At 38.4% G+C, this 24,781-nt stretch overlaps 1 protein-coding gene across 1 annotated transcript in view; it reads left to right on the top strand.

Annotated features, from left to right (window-relative positions):
• Positions 1–24,781, top strand: part of LOC309381661 (collagen alpha-6(VI) chain-like) — an 81,775-nt gene that overhangs the window by 51,413 nt on the left and 5,581 nt on the right. The window contains exons 21-31 of the mRNA XM_081932890.1: positions 1,775–1,810; positions 3,828–3,890; positions 5,932–5,994; positions 9,113–9,175; positions 9,742–9,804; positions 11,411–11,461; positions 12,051–12,086; positions 13,964–14,026; positions 15,391–15,453; positions 21,925–21,957; positions 22,493–22,529. Of these exons, the coding sequence (XP_081789016.1) occupies positions 1,775–1,810; positions 3,828–3,890; positions 5,932–5,994; positions 9,113–9,175; positions 9,742–9,804; positions 11,411–11,461; positions 12,051–12,086; positions 13,964–14,026; positions 15,391–15,453; positions 21,925–21,957; positions 22,493–22,529 (571 nt within the window). The remainder of the gene's footprint in view (positions 1–1,774; positions 1,811–3,827; positions 3,891–5,931; positions 5,995–9,112; positions 9,176–9,741; positions 9,805–11,410; positions 11,462–12,050; positions 12,087–13,963; positions 14,027–15,390; positions 15,454–21,924; positions 21,958–22,492; positions 22,530–24,781) is intronic.

Below are 24,781 nucleotides of genomic sequence, written 5' to 3'. Positions count from 1 at the left end.
CACTGCTCTAATGTTTCATCTGTTCCTAGTTACTGTAGTCAGCAGGTTTCCTTGAAAGTAATGGCTGAGGAATTTAAAAGATTCTGTATGCTTTGGGATTATATTTGGAATAAATCAGACTAAAGAAGGAAATACTGTAATATTTATATATATTGGAACAGCTTTAATCTGTCTGATGAAATAAAGATCATGAGGACATGAAAGAAAAAAGATCTTGGTTGCTTGCCACAGATAATTATTCTCACAGATCTCACAACTATTGTTGTTTTTCCCTTATTAAAGAAAAGGATGCAAAAATTCCAGGATAGACTAGAAGAAAACATAACCTCAGGATCACTGAAGGAGAAACTTATTTTTCTACTTATTATTTACACATTGTTAGCAACCAGAAAGTGAATGTGTCTATAAACATGTTGGAATGCTCACCATCAAATATATTTTAAACTAATATTCACTTTTTTCTTTGTGGCTTTTTTTAGCAGCTGGAGAAAATAAAATTCTTTGTTGAACTCTATTAATTACCATTGAATCACAAACTTTTTTTTTCTGCTACAACATATGGAGACATATGGAGTCTTCCTCGGGACATTTCATTTTTAATGCAGCTCTGTCAAAATAGTTTTCAGCACATCTGTTCTGCTACTGTAGATTGGGAAAGTCTGGATTTTTGTTTACTGTTCTTTTGGCATATCAAAATCATGTTCTCATTCACTGGAAGGAAAAGCAGATAAGGATTGTTCCATAGAAATTCTAGACAAATAGACAAGAGAATGCTATAACAAATTCAGTTCAATAGGCAGAAAATACTTAGTTCAGGAAACCCTAAAGAATCCAATTTTTTTTGCTCAGAAAGATTAGAAGAAAGAAAACAGGATTTCTTAACACTTGGTCCTATCTCCATTTGGAGAGAGAGAGAAAACAAGACAATTTGAATGCCATAAATCCAAAGCCATTTCTTGCAGATTGTAGGATTGCTAATTAACCAGTGTCCTTTTTATATTCACCAATTTCTGTTTCTTTTCTATTTCAAGAACAGATAAGTTCCAATACAACTTATAGGTGCTAAATATCTCACTAGTAAAGGCAAGGCTATCAATAAATATTCAGATATGGAGGATTCTAAAGCATTACATTATCTTTTAGAACATTCCATTATTTTGCCCATTCCTCCCATTCCACAATAATTTAGCATTGTAAGGCCACTAAATGCCACATCAGGACAATTTATTCATTCAATTTAAGAATTTATTCATTTCATTTGTATAGCTACTCATCTCATAAATGTGAATCTGAGCTGATTACAACAATTAAAAACAATATTTAAAATAAAAATAAAAATAGCAAACATACAACCATATTATAAATCTCAGTTCAGCATACACATAATCACAATCAGCAGGTGAATACATTCTATGTAGTACATTCATAGAAAAGATCATCACTATTTCTTGGCCCACAAGTATGATGGCGCAATCATGTCTTCAGATCTTCCTAGAGGACAGAACAGTAGGGGGAGAATCTAAGTTCTGGACAAATTATGATCCAAAGGGCAGGAAAAGTTCTCTTCATGAGTTCTGTTATATGACAGTGGAATGGAAAGTACCTGATGTGTTAATAACCAGAAAAATAAAATATAAATGTTGTTTAATTTTAGCACAAACAGGGTCGAATTGCAGATTTTTGGGTGTTCTCTGAGTTTGGTTGTTTGCTAACAGACATTTCATTACCCAACAGAATTAAGTTTTGGCAATAAAAATGACACTTTCTATTACAGGGAGCTGAGGGAGACCACGGACCTTTAGGTCCAAAGGTAGGTTTTTCTTAATTTCACACATGTACAATTACTCTGGTGTAAGGAAAAACATTTTTACTGAAAAAAATTAAGTCAATATAAGGGATGGAAGCAATTTGATGGGAAATCAAGATACATAGCTGTATATGAGTAAAACTGTGGAGCAGTTAATAAAAACTTAATAATATGAGAAAAAAACCACCAAGTTGATCCAAGCAATAACAAAGAGAAGGGTTTTAAAAATTCCTTCTAAATAAATCTTATTCCAATGAACATGAGATTTAAGGAACTGGAATTTGATTCTCCCTCCATTTCTGCTTAAGACAACTTCCTCATTGCCTTTGCCAGCTCTGACCCTTCATAATGGAGTAGGTGATGACTGATAGTTGGAGTAGGTCATAACTGATGTGCCATCAAATCATTGTCGCTAGGAAGAACTATCACAATCTGGTCTTTTAGGCCTTCTAATAGTGCATCCTACCATTTAATCAGTTTACTTGGTGCATAGGCCATAACGTATCCAATTCCTTTGGCCTGATTTCAGGATTCCTATTCTGGCTGCAATTCTTCATAAGTATCAGGCATGGGAATCCTTCATAAGCATCAGGCATGGGAATCAACTTCTGTTTCTGTCTGGTTCCAATCCTTTCTTCCTCACAGGTTTGGGATGAATAATGATTGTACCACTGTCCAAAACAAGTGCTCATTAGTATGGGAATTCTGCATGTATCCCCCATATCTTCTTCCAGCTCTTTCCCCCATGCCTTGCAAATTACTTGGCTTTTGAGCTTGTATAATTTGTTTCACAAGACAGAGCTAGTTGGTCAACTGCAAATTCAGCAAGGCATTTGACAAGGTAGACCACAACCTACTTCACAGTAAACTAAAAAAAAGTAGGATAAATAGCATCACCATCACATGGATTTGTAACTGGTTGACAAACCATACTCAATGGGTAGTCCTTAATGGTACTACATCTACATAGAGGAAAGTAAGCAGTGGGGTACCACAAGGTTCTATCTTAGGCCCAGTATTCTTCAATATCTTATAGAAAGGGAGCTTATCAAATTTGCAGATGATACTAAGCTGGCAGGAATAGCCAACACCCTAGATGAGACGTTCAAGATCCAGATGGATCTTGGCAGACTTGAACACCTAACTTACAAAATGAAATTCAATGCATAGAAAAGTAAACTCTTACACTTAGGCAAGAAAAACCAAAAATATACATATAGATTGGGAGAAACCAGACTTAATAGCAGTAACTGTGAGAGGGATCTTGGAGTCTTAGTGGACAACCAATTAAATATGAGCCAGCAGTATGCAGTGGCAGCCAAAAAAGCCAAAGCAACCTAAGTTGCATTAACAGAGGGATTCAATCAAGCTCATGTGAGGTACTAATACTCTATAAAGTTTTAGTAAGACCAAACCTAGAATACTGCATCCAGTTTTGGTCACCATGCTACAAAAAAGATGTTGAGACTAGAAAAAGTGAAGAAAAGAGCAACCAGGATGATTAGTGGACTGGAGACTAAAACATATGAAGAACAGTTACAGGAACTGAGCATGGCTAGTCTAGTGAAGAGAAGGACCAGGGGACACATAATAGCAATGTTCCAATACTTGAGGGGCTGCCACAGAGAGGACGGGGTCAAGCTGTTTTACAAAGCACCTGAAGGCCAGACAAGGATAATGGATGGAAACTGATCAAGGAGAGATTCAAATTTTCTTTCAGTGAGAACAACCAACCAATGGAAAAGCTTACCTTCAGAAGCTGTGGGAGCTTCATCACTGGAAGCTTTCAAGAAGAAACTGGACTGCCATCTGTGAGAAATGGTGTAGGGTCTCCTGCTTGGGTAGTGGGTTGGACTAGATTATCATCAAACTCTATTATTCAGTTATTCTTTCTAACATAGCTCATTCCTCCTTTGTGCTCTTCCAGATAATTGGAATAGCAAATTTCAGAATTCTAAATCTTAAGAGAAAATTTTATACTGTAGTAAAGTTGATGTTCAAGAACTGTGTCTTCTTGCAGGGAGAGAAAGGAAATCCTGGTTCAGATGGTTTGGAAGGAGATCAAGGAGTGCAAGGTTCCATGGTAGATATTAGCATATGCTTCTATGTGTAGTCACATTCATGTGTGTAGAAAGAAAAGATAATGATATTAGAACACACATAATTTGCAATTAAACTAATCAACTGATAAGATTCAAACAGATAGCACTTAGTGGCAGAAGTCCTCTGTTACATCTTAGAAGTTATACATGACAGAACAACCAATTTATATATTATTTCTAGGCTATGTACAGTACAAGTGCAAGCCTTTTTATCACGTAAAACACATCATAATTTGTTTTACCCACTGACCCCTTTTTAAATGGCATCTGGATCGGTGAGCCTTATAAAGCTTTACTTGACACTATCATCTCTGCCACCATACACATTTTACCTATTCACAAAAAAACTAAACTTCTAATTAGCAAGAATTTTGTATGTGTTATACATTGTTATTTTGTAAACATTTTTAAATGATACATTAAGGATTATATTGTTAAAAACTCAATGAGTCATTGTCTAAGAAATAAAATAGTACACATTACACATAAAATTATTAAGGGAACTGTTTTGTATAGAAATGTTCCTTGTGTACACTAAAAACATTTTTTTCTCAGATTTCTCTGTTGATGAGTCCCAATTACTCCTTTTTAAAAATTAATTCTGTTTCTATTGTGTTATGCAAAGCATTCAGAAGGTCATTTCACAAAGCAAATATAGCATCTATTCTATTCCCTATCTGCCTGAAGCATCAAACAGTGCAGTGGATCCACTTTTAGGAGTCTCCCCATACTGTATAAACATATGTGCGATATACATAAGACAATTCTGGCACAAGTGTTACCAAACTAAAATGACTGATGATAAAAGTGTCATCTGGGCATGCACATGTATTTACCATGCTCACTCAAGTGCTAAGACACTGTAAGGTCTGCCTCCCCTCCCCTTTTAAGAAAGCATGAACTCTTGAAACTTCAGCTTTTCAAAAGGAATCTTTTATTGAAAGGAAGGTGATTGCAAAACAAAAGCAAAGCAGGCTCTAAATTGCCCTTAGGCAATTCTGTTAGGATAAAGGAGTTAGAAACCCCTCCCCTCAGTCCGGTGTTAAATAAGCCAATCCATAGGTGTGAAGGTGTTGTGGAAACGGCCGTCCTGGAAAGGAGATAAGGAACTGTTCCCAGGTGCTTCTTTCAGGGAGCTTCAGAACTGAGACAAAACAGATAGCCCTCCTCCGTTACACATTCCCTCAAAGATAAATCAAAGCATAGGGCAAATAGGTGTCACAGCTAGGGTTTACAGTAGAGGCAGGAAACAGGAAGAGGGCAATAAGTGAATAAAGGGATCCAGGCCCCCTCCACCCAAAAATGGAAGTATAACAGTAGGGATCTGACAGGCACTAAAAGTAGCTGCACTAGACTTTGGATAGAAAATGATATTTCAGAGCTTCAAGCAGTTGGTTCAGAAGATGCTTTGGTTGCCTTTAGCACTGAAAAAAATTGCTTTTGTGTTATAAAAACAATTTGGCATTTTATTATCCTCTTTCATTAACAAACAGTCCAGAGCACTGTTTGTTAATGAAAAGACAACATATAGCTCTAATAGACAAACACATAAATAAAAGAAAATTGTCTTTTAAATTGTCTCTAGGTCAAATAATGAAATTATTTTTTTGCATGTAGAAAGTTTAAAGACAGCTATTGTATATCTGTAAGCATATTTTGAAAAATGTAAATGCGATACAAAAATGAGAGTTTACCGACTTCATATTTTGCCAGATAGAAACAAGTATAAACAGAATTATAGTTTGATAAAAATAAACATATATTAGAAGTTTAATAATGTTATATCTCTCTGTGATTCATTAAAAAGTTTTCTGAAACATAGTTAAAATTCTTGGCAAAAATTATTATTCATATTGTCTTGCCACACTGCAAGTTATAATTTCTTTTCTTATATGGAAATTGATATAAAATATATTTCTGTTCATTAATCTGAATTATTAAAATAGGAAGTATATAAACTATGTATTTTATAATATATATTAATTATTTTTATTGCCATGTTTTTGCATTTTTTCTTCTCAGGGAACAACTGGTATTCTTGGTGTGAAAGGAGAAAAAGGACAACCAGGGAAACTTGGCCACCTAGTACATATCAACTTTCAATTCTCTTGACTTTCATTTTTAGTGCAGTGTTTTGCAAATTTGGCAACTTGAAAATGGATGGACTTCAGTTCCTAGAAACCACCAACTAGCATGCTGGCTTGAGGATCTGAGAATTGAATCTACTCATCTTCAAGTTGCCAAGATTGAGAAACACTATTTGAATGCAATGTTTCTCAAACCTTTCAAAGTTGGGCCTAATTATAAATGTATTCAGCACAGTAATACACAAAATAGAAAACGTTCTGATGACTAATTTAGAAAATTTTGCATTCTGATGAAAGAAAACTTGAGATGACTCAAAGTGTTCCAGTAACAACAGATCCTAAGTACAAACCGCATCCCTTCTTTACTTCTGTTAGGACACAAGCCCTTGGAATGGCAGCTGATTGTTACCAGGCAATCCACTAGCAAATGCATTGGCAAAAAGAATGCTTTTAATTTTGAAAACATTAAAACAAATCCCAAGAGAAATAATGGGAACACAGCTCTGCTGTAATCCATTAAATGTTTTGTTAGCTTAAATTTAGCATTAAAAAGCACTTCTTTTATTTACAAGGCTTATATGCAGTTGAAGCTGATTCTGAGTAGTCAATAGTTCTCTTCTTTATAACTCAAAGAGATAAAACCCTAATAATGCTTTAAAAAAGCAATATGTATGTAAAAACTGGACATATAAGAATTGATTGTTCAAATTTAAAATACCATTTATCATTTGAGGAGTACAGTAATCATAACATGTTATACCCTAAAGCCTCATGAAATAATCATGATTTAACATATTTCTTCAAAGTCAGGAAAGAAGCTATTCATTGAGGATCATGATTCAAAAAAAAAGGAAATATATTTTCAATTCCCTAAATAAATCTTAAATGTTGAGCCATTACTGAAAGGAGTACCAATAAGATTACTGTTTAGACTTGCTAAAGTCTAATCAGCTAATCTTATTGGTGCTCCATTCAGTTTTCACTTCTCCACTCTGAAGATAAGCAGAGCAATTCAGCTGGAAGCAGAGCTGGGATAAAGTAAAAAATAAATAATTAAAAACCAATACTGCAAAGAATTTCAACAATTACAGTTAATCATGGAATAGTTTTATATATAAAGGCAATGTGTACATCGTTTAAGTTTAGATGATTTATTTCTATCTTTAAAGTTTTTATATGGTTCTCTGAGATTGTTTAAGAATTATACTCTTACAGCATTACAGTATTTATAATGTTACATAAGGTTTTTTTGGTTAGATTGTTTTTTTAAAAACAAAAAATTGAACCATATTTCTGCATTGTAGATGCAATTATTTAGCAAGATTTGACAACGGCTTTAGCACAGATCTTCTTGCCGTCTCCTCCTTCTGGTGAATACAAGTCCAGTATGGTCTATTGCTCTTTGCTATTGTTTTGCTTGCATAGAGGAATGGCTGAAGAAAAGGGGTGTTGCTGGTGCATTTTCATTGCATTAACTAACAGAAATATATGCAAGAATAAACTGCCATACTAAACACTATCTCTTACAATGGCCCAAGCTGATATCATTTTTACATTTTTAAATGCAAAGTAAAACATAACTGTAACAAGACACAAGAGCAAACAGAGAATCATACAAAAACACCAAAGCTCAACAAATCATCCCAAACACCATAGAATCTTTGCCATTTAAATATTACCAGAAGCTAAGAGTAATAGCATATAAGAATATCCACACAAAAAACTAGACACATATGCAAAAGTTCAATAAACCAATTAAACCAAACCTGTACTGTAATTTTGTACTCACACAGTGTCAGCAGCTTTGCCAATACCAATGCAAATATGGCATGCATATATTCATATTGCACTAGCTATCTGAAAAATAAAGCATAAAACAACTGATATTCAGATATGTCAGATTGCATTTGGAATAGTTAGAACACTTAAAATGATGCAGCTACATTTTATTCTTATGCTGAAAAAAAATGATCAAAATCTGAATACTTTGTATCCTATCAAACCATTTCAAGGTTGAAATACCAGACTGATATATTTGCACATTTCTATTATTTTGCCTTATGAAATCTATTTGCAACTATTTCAGCCATTCACACTTTACCTTATTTCTTTACAACAAAAAATATTGAAAAGTATGCTAATCATTAATGGGAACACATTTTTATATCTAAACTACTAAAGGTATTAGGTGCACACTTCAGAAAGGATTTGAATGTATCTCAAATCTTGTACAAGTAGCCCTTGGTTTATGACGGTAATGGAGCCTGCCTATTATTGTCATTAAAGATGATAATCATAAAGCGGGTCACTCACTTGACTTATTTGATTTTATTATCTGTTTTGCAATGGTCATAAAGCAAATGCTGCAGTTATAAAGCAAACCCATTGTTTCTCTGGGGTGTTTTTTCAAAAAACTCAAAGTAAATGCCAGTTTTCATCATAAATGTAGTCACACAACTGTAGGACACTGTAAATGATCATAAATGCAGGAAAGTTACTAATCACTCAACATGTGGTCACATGACCTGTGGAACTTCATAACTGGGTCATAAGTACCTTTGAGGGGGTCTATCATAAGCTTAAATGGACATAAGACTGGTCATAATTTGAGGACTTTTGTTGCTCATTAAAACGGTTCATTTTTTTTCCAGGCTTTTGCATGGGTTTAAAAAATGCTGAAGTTTAAGGAGTTGGTTCACTGAATAGGTTTCCAAGCTTATGAAGAAATCTGAAGTTGGAAGGGGGAGGGGAGAGAATGGTTTGCTTTAATAAACAATAGAGAGGTTCTATTCTTATGTAAGCCCTGAGATATTTTGGAAGCATGCACAACCCTGCAACTTTCTACAGAGCATTTGACTTGGTAGAACTTGTGCTTGATATATAAAATGAAGGAAGGGAGAAACTTGTACCTTAAAGAGATAAAAAGCTGAAAAGGAGTAGACAGAAACATTAGAAGGCAACCCAGCCAAAGCTATCCCAAGGCTGACCTAGGAGTTGCCATTCACAATTTGAGAAGGGAACAGAATGGAGAAAGTTCAAGGGGTATTTTGCTCACTTTACAGATGAGAGTTTCTAACAACATTAAACATTTGATACAATATTTGTTTTATTTACAGGGAGACATTGGAGATGAAGGCTCTAAAGGGAATCAAGGGAAGCTGGGATCCAGAGGGAATAAGGTGAGATCTCCAATTTCTGTTACTGAATTTTTCTATACAAAGTGTAAAGTATACCTATTATGTAGATCTGGATTGTTAATGCTGAATTCCAGACATAAAGTATCAGGAGCTGTTTTTCTCATTACTGATGGAAAATGGACCAGTTGATGTTTAACTATTTTGCTACAATGGATAACTTCTGTTAATTAACTTAGAGGCAACTACACTTCATGTCAATCATCAAAAGCAACTGAAATTGTAAAAACAGCATAGCTAGGAATCCTCCAAATTTCATAGTATATTCAGATTAAGCTGTAAACCAACAGTGTTAATGTTGATAATGTGTACTATTAAGAGTATTTGTCAATAGTAAAATAAAGCCAGTACCTTAGGACTTATTAAGTGATAAACCAATATAACAGTAGGAAAAATATCTCCAAAATATCTGATCTTGATTTTATATTTAAAATATTGACACTAAATGATTGTAGTATCATGTATTATTTTAGAATTATTCATACCTCTATTTATGTTTGTCACATTTATTTGTTTCTCACACATAATGACTTACTTATTTTGGAAAACAGGGAGAATCTGGGGAACCTGGAGAGAAAGGAAAAAGGGGCTTCCCTGGCCAGCGAGGAATGAAGGTTTGTTCTTCATTTTCATTATCTTCTTTGATAATGAAATTTGATTGAAAAATAAATTGCCAAAGGATCAAAAAGGAATATAAAATGATCCATAGAAATAAACAGAAGCATTCTGCTGTAGACACATTTTCCCATGAAAATACTGTACTACTTGAGCTCAATAACTTTAAAATCTAAAAAAGTTTACCCTTAAAATATTTGAAAAATCTGCATATTAGTTTTTAAGCTCTTTTAAAATTTGACTGATTTGGACTTTAATTGACACCATATTCATAAAAGCCAAAAAGTATGAAATCAGACTCTATGATGAATGGAGCCAATAAGCTTCAGAGCAAAAAAAATGAGTTACTTATCTGGAGTAAAACCCTGGAAACAATGCAAAAGGTATTTCCTTTATTTATATGGATTTTCAAATTCTGTAAACTCTAGATGATAAATGAATTAGTTTGAATCCCCTTCTGCTGGAATAAAAGTAGAGTTACAGTTAAAAGAGAAATAATCATAGCTCTCATTTTAGTATTCCAGTTGTGCACTTTTCTACACCAAGAAACCTTTCAGGCAATCACTAATATCCTTTTCACCTCTCAAGTGGATTACTGCCATTTGCTTTACATGGGGCTACCTTTGAAATCTATTCAAAAGATACAGGTACTCCAGAACATGATGGCATACAGTGCTGGATGCAACACATTATGCTAATGTATTATCCCTGCTTTGTCATTTTCACATGAAGTCATTTGACTTTTGAGTGTAAATTTCAGGTGTTGGTTACCTCCTTTAAAGCCCTATATAGTATAGAGCCTAGCTATATCAAGAGACCATCTACCTCCATTAGTTTATCTGTGCCAAGTGAGATCAAGAAGAATGGGGAAGTCTCCTCAATACAATCATCTATTGGGACCTAGGTAACGCAATTTCTCTATTGCAGTGACAGATCTCTGGTACAGCACAATCCCCAAATATTCATATAATTTCCATCAAACAGCTGTTCTAAAAGTCATGAAAAACATGACTTTACTCCAAGGTCAGAAATTAGCATGGAATGTTAAGCTTTTATTAGATTTTGGTGGTTTGACATATGTGTTTCACTCTTCTGGATGCACGTTTCTTTTCATTGTTCTATTTCACTCTGTGTGTATTGTAAGCCTCTCAGAAATTTGGTGGATGATTTTCAATTCTAATAAATAAATAAAAGCTTACTGTTATTTAATCTGAATGCTTGGTATTATTGAGATCTGAGTTGAAGGCAATATTTGAAAAATATCAGGATGTTCTCTTAATTATTTTCATGTCATGATCATTTTAACATATAATGGACTGCTCATAGATTATTCTGAAGCAATTCTTGCAGCGGCAACCCTATTTCTTTCATTTACTTAAATTACAATCTTTGCTGATCCTGCAGAAATGGAACCTGCAATAACATACATCGTAGAAAGAGTTTTGTTCTCAGTAACTAAACTAACTAACTCAGTAAAAATATGACTTCTTTTTTGAAGAAAAGCTGTAGTAAGATGTACTATAAGCAATAGCATAATTCTGGGCACTGCACATTAAAAGTTACAAATGCAATGAGTTGAAGAAAATATGTGTTTATCTGTTCTAGGGAGAAGAAGGAACTGTTGGTTTTGGCAATATAGGAAGAAAAGGAAGGAAGGTAATCATATCAAATTAACTGTAAATTGGGCTTGGGTTCTTTTGAGAATATAACCCAATTCACAATTGTTAATTGTACTACATAAAATATGTACAAACACATACAATAGAAGAAAATTTACATAATAAATTATGCTTCCCTGAGATGGATAAGCACCTAAATCCACTGATTGATTGATTGTGTGACATCAGGTCATGGGGGGAAGGGTCTTGGGAGTGATGATCAAAGTATATCAGGAGTACATACTAGTCACTCAAAGTGTGAGGGTCATCCCAGTCACTCAGTTAAATAAACAGGCACCTATGTTGGGCAATATCCATATAGAAATGTTGAAGGTGGATATCATTTAATGGCAATGGCAAAGACATCAATTCATATTGTGTGGAAGAAGAATAAATCAAATACATAACAGCCTACTTATTTAGCCTCTTATCATTTTAACTGCTGATTAGTTTGGCTATAATTAGTAATTATTTCCCTAAGGTGCTCAATTTTTCAATTTTGCTAAATAAACTATGTTTCCTTAAGTAAATGAATTTTGTGTTACTTCTAGAAAATAACTATAGGATATTGTATGTTTTCATTATAGGGTATAGAAGGATGCCTTGGAGACTTTGGAGACCAAGCAAGTATTTTTAGCAGTGGTTTGCTCTCCAAGCTTGTTTCAATTTAGTTTATGAACTTTCCAAACTAGGTAACATCATCAACAGGATTTTCTTGTCCTATTCTCCTTAGGTTATAAATGTCTTGTGCAAGACTATACATAAAACTTATGATTGTATGTACACAAATTTCTAAAGCAATTTCCATAGGGATGGGATGACACCAATTCATGAAAAATATCCAATGGTGACTTTCAGTAATACTCAGCTTGTATGTTAGCTCCCCCCCTCCACTATTTTTGTGGTTCCCAAATGACTATACACTCTTCAGTTTTAAAACCATTCAATAAACTTTGGGAACATCTGTGCCTTACAAGGCATAAGTACAATTGCTGCAATTTTTATGTTTGGTGGTTCTTTGTGTACATGTTAGAAGTAACTGCACAATCATCCCACAAAAGGGTAAAAAAAGAGAAAATCATAAAATCCATTTCATCATATTGCTTTGCAAACTGCATGACTTACATACTTGCACTCGTTTTTTGCATCTGTTTTTAACAAAGGCCAAGATAAACCTATCAAAATCAGCACTGAGGAAGACAGAACAGATATACAAATCAAACAGGAAAGGAATTAGTAAAATAATCCCTATCTACCCTAGATGAGTACAAATCACCTGGCCAAATGGTTTCTAGCTAAAGGTTTTGAAGGAGCTGGCAGATGTAATTTCAGAATCACTGAATATAATTTTTCAAAGCTCATGTAGCACAGAGAAAATACCAGAGGACTGGAAAAGAGCTGATGTAGTTCCAATCTAGAAAAAGAGGGGGGGAGTGAATCCAGAAAATGATAGGCTAATCAGCTTGACATCAATATCTTGAAAATCCTCCATCCTAAGTGGAGGATTTGTGAGCACCTAGAAACAAACAAGATGATTACTAAAAGCCAGCATGGGTTTGTTAAAAGTAGATCATGCCAGACAGAACTCATTACCTTTTTAAAATAAAGTAAGTAAATTAGTGGATCAGTAAAATGATGTGATATAGGATTCTTGAACTTCAGTAAAGTGTTTGACCAGGTAGACCACAACCTACTTCTTAGTAAGATAGAAAAATGTGGGATAGACAGTACCATCATCATAAGGATGTGCAATTGATTGATCAATCATATTCAGTCTTCAATGGAACTATATCTACTTGAAGGGAAGCATGCAGTGAGGTGATACAAAAATGTTGTTGAAACCCAGGAAAGTGTGCAGAAAAAGGCAACAAAGATGATAAAGGGTTTGGATGCTAAATCATGACAGACAATTGAGGGAACTAGGTATGTCTAGCCTGTCCAAGAGAAGGATTAGGGGGTGAGATGATAACTATCTTCCAGTACTTGAGTAGTAGTCACGTATTAGAGGGTTTGACTTTTTCTCTAGGGCACCAGAGGATAGGACAATAAATAATAAGTGGAAGGTTGTGAAAGAGAAATCCAGCCTAGAAGTAAAGGAGAAATTTTCTGACAGTGAGAACAAATAATCAATGGAATAATTGATCTCCTGGGGTTGTGAGTGCTTCATCATTGGAGGTTTTCAAAAACAGCCTAGATAACCATTTCACCGGGATGATGTAAGACTCCTGCTTGAGCAAGGCATTGGACTAAAAGACCTCCAAGGTTCCTTCCAATCCTATGATTCTATGTTTCTATGTCACAATTTTCTTTTTGCAGTTTCTACAGGATGCTTATCATCTCTTTAAATATCTAATTTCAATTATATAGTTGAATTATTTGTAACATTAACTAAAATAGATAATTCTGCCTATCAGAATAAGCAGTATATTATGTTTTGCATTGTTATACATCATATATTTTATATACATTTTATTAATTTTGTTTGTACTATATTTGGCAGGGAAAACCTGGAGATATGGGGAATCCTGGAAAACCTGGACTAAAAGGAAAAAGAGGAAGAATGGTATTGTGAAACAAGCTGTACAAAAGCTATTTTAGTGTTAATGGTTTTGTTTGATTATTACCGTGTTTCCCTGAAAATAAGGCAGGGTCTTATTTTCTTTTGACACTTGAAATAAGTTCTTGGCCTTATTTTTGGGGAGGTTTCATTATTTTTGAGATACGGGAGGTGGCGAGCGTGATCACCTCATGGCTGCTGTTGTGTTACAATATTTTCAGGGAAAACTTATTTTGGGGGGAGGGCACATGCGCTCAAAACTCCGATTGGGCTTATTATCTGGGGAGGTCTTATTTTCAGGGAAACAGGGTACATGTTGTGTTTTTAATATATTCCTTTTTTCTCTCCTCCAAATAATTCAAAATGTGTTTTTGGGAGTTATGCAGTCCTCTTTTCATCAAGTTCTCAAAATTTCCAGGGGGCATGGATCCTTTACCATCAAATTTCTAAAACCAACAGTGTACTTATGATTATGATTCATTTGGTGGCTTGAAATAACTGACATTCATTTCAGCATAAAATAATCAAATTTCAAATACACAAGAGTTGGGCTCAAAATGTAAACTTCTGTATGACATATCTAGTTATTAAAAAATTCCACAGAAATCTTCATGGAGAATCATGCTTTGTTTATTTGTACTTTGAAATCTGTATTGACAGTACAGCTTGGGCTTTGTCTCATAATAAAACTGAGATCTTTCAGCAGGATCTCTGTCAATATAATGTAAATGGATATGAAAGGTGATATTCAGAGTCACCTATGACTTCTTCAGGTGGTTCTTCTGAGTCCTAAAATTATGTAGCTGAAATCTTACTAGATTTCCAAACTTTGTGAAATTAGTTTGTCCATTTAGATTATAACTTCTCAAGCAATTGCTGATATTTTTGGCCTAGAAAACAGCAGTGACACGTGGACAAAAATGTATTTGATGGAAACTTTGCAATACTTATCACACTCAGGCTCTGTCAGAACTACCTTACCTTGGGCTGTAGCCTATATTTGTATAAGCAGACAACATCATCATTATTCTTTGCTAGCAAAAACTGACTATGTCTAAGGAAATCCTAGCATTATGGTAGTGGTCAGTGGTGAAATTCAATTTTTTTTACTTTGCGGTTCTTCGAACTACTAAAATTTCTTCTACCGGTTCTCCAGCAACTTGTCAAAACCTGCTGAATTTCACGCCTGGTAGTGGTGCCCTAGATACTGTACAATTTTTGTAAAAAAATTCATTATTAATATTTTTTTTACTATACTATTCTTTCCCAGATTTGCTTCTGAAAGGCCTCTGCCTCAAAATCTGGTTGGGAATATATAAATGTGCAATCTTTTATATTGCTCCTGAAACAAATCAATTTTTGTTTCTCAGGGTATTCCAGGATTAGTTGGTGATGATGGCGAACGAGGAACAGGGGGCTATCCTGGACACCTGGTAAGTAATTAATTAATTGAAGCTGTGCTGTTGTATCTATACAAGTGTCAACTTTAAGTAGAAGACAGTTAGAATTTAATATGCACATTTTTCTTGTTCCATCATCTTCCCTCCCCTAAAGATACCAAATTATCTGAGTGGTTTATCAAGTACAGCCAAAATTAGGTATCTTAATCTACTTGACCTTGAATGGATTTCTGTTTAGATGTGAATTGTTTATTTATTTCAATTATTTCAGCTAGATAAAGTCTTAATAAATTATAATGAAGCTTTTAAGGGTCCACAAAGCCCTTGATCATGGTCCTCTTGAAATTTTAAACGCATTTATTTTGATCTTCTGAAGTTAAGTTTCATATATAGGCTGATTAATCCTTGATTGCAACTATGTTTTTCCCCTCCCTTTATTTGCATGTCTGTGACATCTTGTTTATTGAAAATATAAGAATATACACTGACTGTTCTCACAATGACAAACCACATACATAAGGAAGCCCTCTAGTGCCCCGGTAGATGGCCTATAGAGGCAATCATAATCTGCTATCCAGATTAATAGCCATTGATCTCCAGGACTACAATGATTTGTCCTCTTTTGATGCCAACAAAACTGATAACCAGTACCATATCTTCTGATAGCAAATTCCAAAATTTAATTATATGTAAAAATAAAAACCTTTTTATCTGTTCCTGATTCTTCCAGAATTCAATTTCATGAGGTAACCTCTGGTTCTAGTTCTATAGTAACTTACTGGATCAATTTATAATTTATAACTATCACAAAGGAAGGTAAGGTAAGGTAGGGTTGTTTGGGCTTAATGCAGTAGTAGGTTGCAAGCAATACACCCTAGTACGGTGCTCCAGAGGGTACCACCAGCTGGCCCAAGCACCTTACCTGTATTTGAGCTCTTTGGCGCTTCTGCGCACGTGCACGGACCATATGGCACCTGCGCAATGCTCCACCGAGCAGCTGGAGCGTCGCGGAGAAGTCACGGAGGTGTCAAAGAGGCATCATAGAGGTAAGAACGTATGCACATGATGCGTGTGTGTGTGCACGTGTTGCGTGAATGCTGCATGCATACATGTGGGGGACGCCAGGCCTGTTGCACCGTACCGGTTGCACCGGGATCTGGAACACACCACTGGCTTAATGCAATGCACACATATACTTAATTATTTTGGTCTATAATCCACAATTTATGCACAGCAATATGTGTATAAACCTGACTGTTTAAAAATCCATGTAATTAAAAATTGTTTAGCATAGTGTGTTGACTTTAGCCATAGAGGTTTACTAACTTTTTAACTATAGTGAAATAAACTATAATGAAGAAACCATTCTAGATAGGAATGACATCTTAACATTCAGTTCGGGCCTTCTTTTGATTAAAACCTCTGTCACAATTTTTAGCATTAAATATGTCCCCATATTATGTCTGCAGTAAGTTAAGAATGCTAATTTTGATTAGGTCATAATTGTATACCTTTTCATTGGGGGACATTTTAAAATTGACACTCATTAAAATTAACCATTGTTAGTTTTATGTCAGAGCAGATATTCTTTGTTGGGATTTAAAGGACTTAGAGGAAGACTGGGTTAATTAATTTTCAAGACAATGAAAACCACCCCACTTAAAATAATTTGGACAATATGATATTAAGAAGCTCATTTTTAAATCAAGAGGCCACTGAAATAAGAATGGGGTTACATGCAAATAGTAAGTTTCCTACCCCTGGAGATTAATGATGAAGGCAAGGAAGGATCTGCAGAGTGTAAGAAATTTGTTGGGCATTCTCAAACTGTTTTCTTGTGGAAATGTCAGAAGATATTTTCTGCCTCCAACCTAGATAACTTAGTTATATGTTGTATGTTAACTCTGAAACAAACCTGGTTGAAGCCATCTTTTGCTGTCTCATAGTTGCCACAAATCCTGAGAGAGGGAAGGGAGGGGGAAAGTAGATAGCTAACAATCAAAACAAAAAGTTTTCTTGTGGGAACTAAGATCATCTCAACAGGTAGCAGTTGAAGGATTTCTGCTTTTAGTTAGGTTAAAACCATGGGAACTTGTAGAACTTGGTTTTCCCTAGCAGTGCTAATATGATGTATCCAATAAACATGTTCTTTGAGGAATCTACTGCTTTGGAGTTCTGCTTTTGGTAGATGCATTACTCAGAACACTGACATTAAACCAACTCTCCTAACTTTCCGCCAGGACTGAGTCCCAGCTGCTCACCCGATCTTTCAAGGGAGTAGAGGAGACTCAGGAAAGGTGGTGGAAATGGAGAAAGAGGGAGAAGGAATTGCTAGTGCCTACTGAAAGCCTGCAGATGGTAGCAACGCTGGTGGAGGTCACCCTCCCAGAAGCGACCCAGCCAAAAGTCTAGAGGGAGACACTGGCTGTTGGGGACTTGTAACAGACCGAAGAAGACCTCAGGTATTAGGGCTCCCATTGATATCCACGTGGGACTCAATTGCCTTCACCCCACACTGGAGGGCAAGGGAAACCCTTTAGCTGGACAAATCCAGGGAATGGTGATGCCTAATCATTCTCCTCTGGTCAGACAGAGGAGAACTTGCAGGAGAGGTTTGATCAGATAAGCATCAAGGTGATGGGACAGGCTTGTAGATTTGAACTGCCCAGAGTGATCCTGAGCTGACCTACCATGTTGTCTCTACCCTGCTGTAGCCCGGGTCTAGTCACAGCAGCTTAGTCGGCTAGCCCTCCCTGGGGCCATTGGCACAGTCAAGGCTGCAGCAAAGCCTTCCATGCCACCATGAGGTAGTGAACTCTACCCGCCACCTGCACAACCCTATGGAGTGGCAGGTACCCCCACCATGGGCATACTATCCAAGAGTCAACTGAGTCTCTGGGCATTGGCTTGGGTGCCACTACAACCTCCTCCTCAGTCAGCCTCCCTTCCTCCAATGAAAGCCACATTTGACAGGGACCCGGAGAAACGTGCATTCTTCCTGAATCAGGTGTGAGCTCATATAGATGACCATGCAGCAAACCAAGTGACCAGCCAATTGTCTGTGCAGTGACCATGAATCTGGAAGGAGAGGCAGTGGAATGGGTGACCCAACTCCATGATGAGGACACACCAGAGCTGGGGAACACCGACACCTTCCTTCAAGAATTAAGAGCTAGATTTGAAGATGATTACCAAGCCCTGCAAGCCAAAGTAGAAATCCACAAACTTAAGAAGAGGGGCCGGCCCATCAAGGAGTACATCTGAGAGTTCCCAAGAGTGGTTGGGAAGCTGCGACAGTGGCCAGAGAGGCTACTGGTCTACTTCTTTAAGGAGAGCCTGGACTGTGAGCTGCTGCACACATACATTTACTGAGAAGTCCCCAACCAGATCCATGAATGGTATTGGATAACTGTGGCAATGGATCTCAAACTCAAGCCATACATGAAGCATGGAACCATGGAGCAAAAGCCAAAGGCCAAGCTAGAGAAGCAGCAACCTGGGAGATGATCAAATCCCAGCCAAATCGCAGACCCCTCTAGCAGAACCTTGGGACTACCCATCAAATGCGTCCATTGGGCAGCCAAATGTGTAGACCCAGATCCCCAGCCAAGGGGGAAGCCACCAGAGTCCATCAAGGCAAAGAAGTCCAATGAAAGGCAAGCGAGAAGGGGAAGTTCACCTGACTGGGCTGTTAAGGTCTCTCCTCCCCTAAGTGAAGGAGCAAGAACTCCAACTCGGGATACCCAGTAGCCTGCACCCTATGACAGCAATGTTGAGGACAAAAGTGACCTGATGGTAAGTGAAGCCATCCACCCCTTTGCCATCCCTGCAAAAGTTGTTGCACAAAAGTCTGGGGTCCAGGGGGATTTGGAAGCCCTAATGGACTCAGGATGCACCTGCTGCCCAATCAGTTTGCAAACTGTCCTGAAACTAGGGACCAGGGCAAAACCCCTCATCCGGCCTATAAGATTCAAGCAGGTTGATGGATCACTGATAGGGGAAGCCCCTTCCATGCTCCTCACAGAACCAATAAGGCTAGAGATGGCAGGTACTGGGAGATCATCCACTTTGTACTGCCACCAAAAATGACTGAGACAGTGATCCTGTGACTGTCTTGACTAGACAAATGGGCCCCCAACATCTAGTGATGGGTAGTCCCAAGGGGAAGAGAGAAAGTTAAGGCGAGGAATAGCCCCTCTTCCCCCTTCTAGCACATCCAAAAGAGGAGCTGTCCAGCATCTGAAGGACACTAAGTGAAGCAAGAAGTTGAGGGCCGCTCAGAACAACTCTCAGGGACCTCCCAGTTTCCCAAAGAATACCAAGATCTAGCAGAAGTTTTCAGTGAGGTGGAATGCAACACACTCCCTCCCCATCACCCCACCAACTGCACAATAAGAGATTGTGTCAGAGGTGAAACTACCCAAACCAAAGCTGTACTCCAGACCCCAAGGGAAATGAAGGCGCTAAGGGAGTACATTGATAAGAACCTGACCAGAGGGTTCATACAGCCAGTGAAATCAAGAGTGGCCATGCTGGTGCTGTTCAAAGAGAAAAAAAACTCAACAATGAGGCTATGTATAGATTTTAAAGGCATTAATGGTGTCTGTGCGGAAAATATGCATCCAGTCCCTCTGATGAAAAACATGCTGTCCCACTTAGCAAAGGGGAAGATCTTCACCAAACTAGATCTGCAAGAGGAATATTACTGGGTGAGGATTAAGGAAGATTAAGAAATGAAAAGAGCATTAAATTGCCCGCTGGGGAGTTTCCAATTCAAAGTGATGCTGTTCGGCCTTCAGGGAGCCTGTTGTATTCATGCAACTGATCAATGAGGTGCTACATGAGCACCTGTACAAAAGGATCCTTATATATTTAGATGACATTCTTATCTTCACTGAAACCTTGGAGGAGTACATCAAATTGGTGCGCCAGGTGCTCAAGAAACTCCTAGCGGCAAACCTGTATGCAAAAGTATCCAAGTGCGAATTTCACAAGACCAGCCTACACTATCTAGGATATCAGGTGTCCAGTGAGGAGGTGGAAATGGACCTGGGAAAAGGCATCCTAGACTGGCAAGCTCCTTGAACCCACAAGCGATTCCAAAGCTTCCTAAGGTTTGCTAACTTCTACAGACAGTTCATTCCCTCCTTTGCTCAAATCACCCTCCCAATCACTGAGCTATTAAAGACAGGAGGAGGGAGTGAAACCTTCACCAAGTCAGCCCTTAAAATGGACCCTTGAATGCCAAAAAGATTTTGAGGTGCTCAAACGACTCTTTGCCAAAGAGCAAATTTTTAAACACCCAGACCAAAGGCAGCCTTTTATCATCCAATCAGATGCCAGCAACATGCCAGTGGCCACAGTTCTCCTCCAAGAAAACACAGAGGGGAAATTACAGTCATGTGCTTACAGCTTCTGAAAGCTAGCAGAGACTGAAAGAAGGTGGGCAGTATGGGCAAAGGAAGCATATGCAGTATTCTGGGCTCTGCTAACATGGCACCACTTCCTTGAGGGAAGCTAAGTTCCTTTTGAAACTACAAAAACCTGGAGGCACTTAGGACATCCTGGGGAGGGGAAGGATATTTGGCAGACACCTTGTCACAAATGCTACAATACAACAGGAAGCACAAGTTCAGCCATGATGCCTCCCTCCCAGAAAGCGATGCAAGCCACCATCAGGCAACAGACACAAAGGCAAAGAGCTGAAGAGGGAGGGGGTCTGACTCAAAAGCTAAAAACCGAGGTGCCAGCAGATCCATGGTACAGGGGCAAAAAAGGACTACTGTATTGACCTGGCTCCCAAAGGCTCCCTAGACTTGTAGGGCTGGTGCAACATGCAACATGTTCACATTGGTGAAATAGGATTGTATGGTTGTTGATATGATTTATTGGGTATGGGATTTTCTGTCTTCACTGTGAGTTGTATGTGTTGGGTGGGGGAATACACTAAGGGAGGCTCAACCAATCTCAATTTACACATGTTGTGCACTGACAATAAAGGTTTGAATTTGAATTTGAGTTAAGGGGTGGAGGTCTGACTATCAACTCTGAAGTGAACTGCTGAAGCCATCTTTTGCTGCCTCATATTTGCCATGAACACTGAGAGGCAGAAGGGAGAGGCAAAGTAGATAGACAGGCTAACAGTTAAAACAAGTTTTCTTATGGTAGTTAAAAGAAGAGAGGAGTGACCAAGCAGCCTACCAGCCTACTTTCATTGGACAATGTGACCAGTGACATCTGGAAGGGGGAATATTTGCTCTTTTAATTAGACTAAAACTGCAGGAACTTAGATATGCTGATATGATGTATCCAATAAACATGTTCTTTGAAGAATCTACCTGCCTCAGAGTTCTGCTTTTGGTGAATGTGTTACTCATAATGCTGACATTGTAATTATGTCAGTACAGAAGGTTCTCACTTTATGATATCAAAATCTTAAACTTGGAGATGATGCTATACTGTAAATTATTTTGGAAAGCTCTAATTCTAATTTTATTATTCTAGGGTCCAAAAGGAGCAAAGGGCCAGTCTTATTCAGTATGTATTATTAGAATGAATAGATTGTATTTTCTCATCATACATTTATTTCTACACCCAGATACACACTGGCTTCCATTAAAATAAGGATGTTCCATTGGGACCTTTTCTGACATGAATACTAATAAACATGCAGGCATCAAACCCATATGTTGATCACATGGATATCTAGAGGGTGCTACATAATTTTTATAGTATTATGAGCATTAGTGAAAATGCTCAGTGGTAAGCATGTCCAATATCCAAATAGAATTAATGGAAAGCTGAGTTGGGATTACTCACTCAGCATTTAAATTTGAGAAACTGAAATCTGAATATCCCTTATGTGTTGAAACAAATTGTAATATTTTCAAAATATATTAGAATGATGATTCTTATAAATCCTTGACAAAAAAATCCATAGTGCCTTGATATTGCTGCCTCAGGAGTCAGGACACACAGAAGGTGCCAACTTTGGAACATTGAATTAAGCGATTAATACACATTCTTAAAAACCCCTTTATCTAATAATATTTTTATATTTCATTTTTTTCAGTCTTGTGAACTTATTGAATATGTACAGAAACACAGCCGTAAGTGTCTCCACTTCATCTTTAATGATAAATAACAGAAATATCAACCAAGAGCATAAATTGGGAAGAACAGAGAATATGATATATAAGAAAATACTGGTTTAATTTAATTATCTATAATGGGAACAGTGAGGCTGTTAGTTCCAATTAATTGCATTTTGTTTATTTAAAATATGTGTATACTGCTTCCCATTAAAAATGGTTACAAGTTTGGTTAAGATTCAAATCATGTTGTTTGATTCTTATGGGATTATAATAGCATAAAAACATAATAGAATAAGCATAGGTTATGTAACCAAAAATACATCACTAACCTTGTTAGATCAGGTAATGAAAGGCACAAAAGGCCAGCTCTTTATTGATATAAGGACAGGCATCCCCTGAAAGGGGAGCTGTCCAGCGCTCCAGCCAATCAGGGGCCTCTCTGTTCCCATACAAAAGAGAGGACCTGAGTGGAAACTACTATAGTCTTGCTGCAACACTAGGAGGGGAGGGAGTACCTAACACCCCTCCCCTCTAGGATGGAACATTCTAACGGGTGACATAGTCACGCAGATAGGCGGGTCTTTGTGTCGTCCTGCTGGACCTGCGCAGTTCAGTTGGTTGGTTCCCCTCGTGCTGGTCGGTCGGACCTGCTGCCTCTCCAAACCCGTCTGATGGAACCCTCTGGAAAATTTCGGAGGCCTCGGCTGGAACTTCTGGATGTGGATCTTCCCGGGCCCCATTGGAATCAGATAAGTCCCCTGACGTTTCCCGCTCGGTCTGGGATTGGTGAGGCTCGGCTTGCGGTGGTGTTGTTGGCGTTTGCCGGAGTGGGGAGCTTTCCACCCATCCCCAGAGTTGGTCGATGTGCCTTCTCCAATGTCATCCCTCCTCGAGCCGGACAGAGTAGGACTGTGGGCCTGAAATCCCGATGATGGTTGCGGGTATCCACAGGGTCCCCCCCCCCCTGTGTAATTGGGGCATAGACCAGGTCGCCTATGTTGAAAGTCCGAATTTTGCTTGTGGAATCAGAGGGCGTCTCCGATGAGTAGTTGGGGTGTAGCCGGTCTAGGTGAGACCTGAGCCGGTGCCCCATGAGGAGTTCGGCCAGGCTTCTGCCAGTGGTGGTGCTGGATGTGATGTGCTGTATAAGCAGGTAGTGGTCTATTTGCGTTTACCAGTCTCCCGGGACCATTCTGTTTAGGGCTTCCTTGGTAGACCTTACCATCCATTCCGCCTGGCCATTTGATGCTGGATGGAATTCTTCGAATGATTTGGCCATGAATTCTGGGCCATTATCTGATACCAGCACATTGGGAAATCTGTGGGTCGCGAATAGCTTGCATAGCATCTTGATGACTGCATCCGTGGTGGTGGATGTCATCAGGGCTACCTCCAGCCACTTTGAGAAAGCATCCACGATTATGAAGAATGTCTGACTGTGAACTGGGCCAATGAAATCTATGTGGACCCTGGACCACAGTGCTTGGGGTCGCTCCCATTCTTTTGCGGCTGCCTCTGGGGGAGCCGGTCTGGACTCTTGGCAGGGTGTGCATGTGGCTACCCACTCCTGTATGTCACTGTCCAAATTGGGCCACCACACATAACTCCTTGCCAATGCTTTCATCCTCACAATTCCCGGGTGAGCCATGTGCAGAGCCTCTAACACGGCTACTCGTAGTTGCTTAGGAATGACTACCCTGTCCCCCCCCCCAGTAGACAATCCCTGATGGCTGACAGTTCGTCCCACTTTGCAAAATACGGTTTGAATTAAGCTCCAACCAGCCCCTTGGGCCACCCCCTCCACACCCAGTTCAATGTTTGTTTGACAATGGGGTCCTTTGAGGAGTGGCAAGCGACGTCGCTGGAGGAGATGGGGCCTGAGTCTAGCAGTCAAGCAGGAGTACCACAGCCTCAGGGGTGGGGTTGGCGAGCAGGTCTGGTAGTGGGCATCGGCTTAATGCGTTGGCGTGTCCCAGTGTGGTGCCTGGACGGTGGATGAGCCGGTAGGAATATGCCGCCAGGAAGATAGTCCATCGGGTCATGCGGAGGGAAAGTGATACTGGTGTCGGGCGGTCCCCAGCCAATAGTCCCAACAGGGGCTTGTGGTCGGTCACCAATTCAAAATCCCTGCCGTACAAGTTCTCATGGAACCGCTTGACTCCTGTCACTGCAGTCAGGGCTTCATGGTCCAACTGTATGTAGTTCCGTTTGGCGGCGGACAACGTCCTCGAGTAAAATGCAATGGGGGCACTTCTGCGTGACACCAT

Source organism: Natrix helvetica (genome assembly GCF_964273705.1).
Source record: "Natrix helvetica genome assembly, chromosome: Z".
Classification (NCBI taxonomy): domain Eukaryota; kingdom Metazoa; phylum Chordata; class Lepidosauria; order Squamata; family Natricidae; genus Natrix; species Natrix helvetica.
The sequence above is the reverse complement of the archived record's forward strand: the minus strand, read 5'-3'. Positions and strand labels throughout refer to the sequence as shown.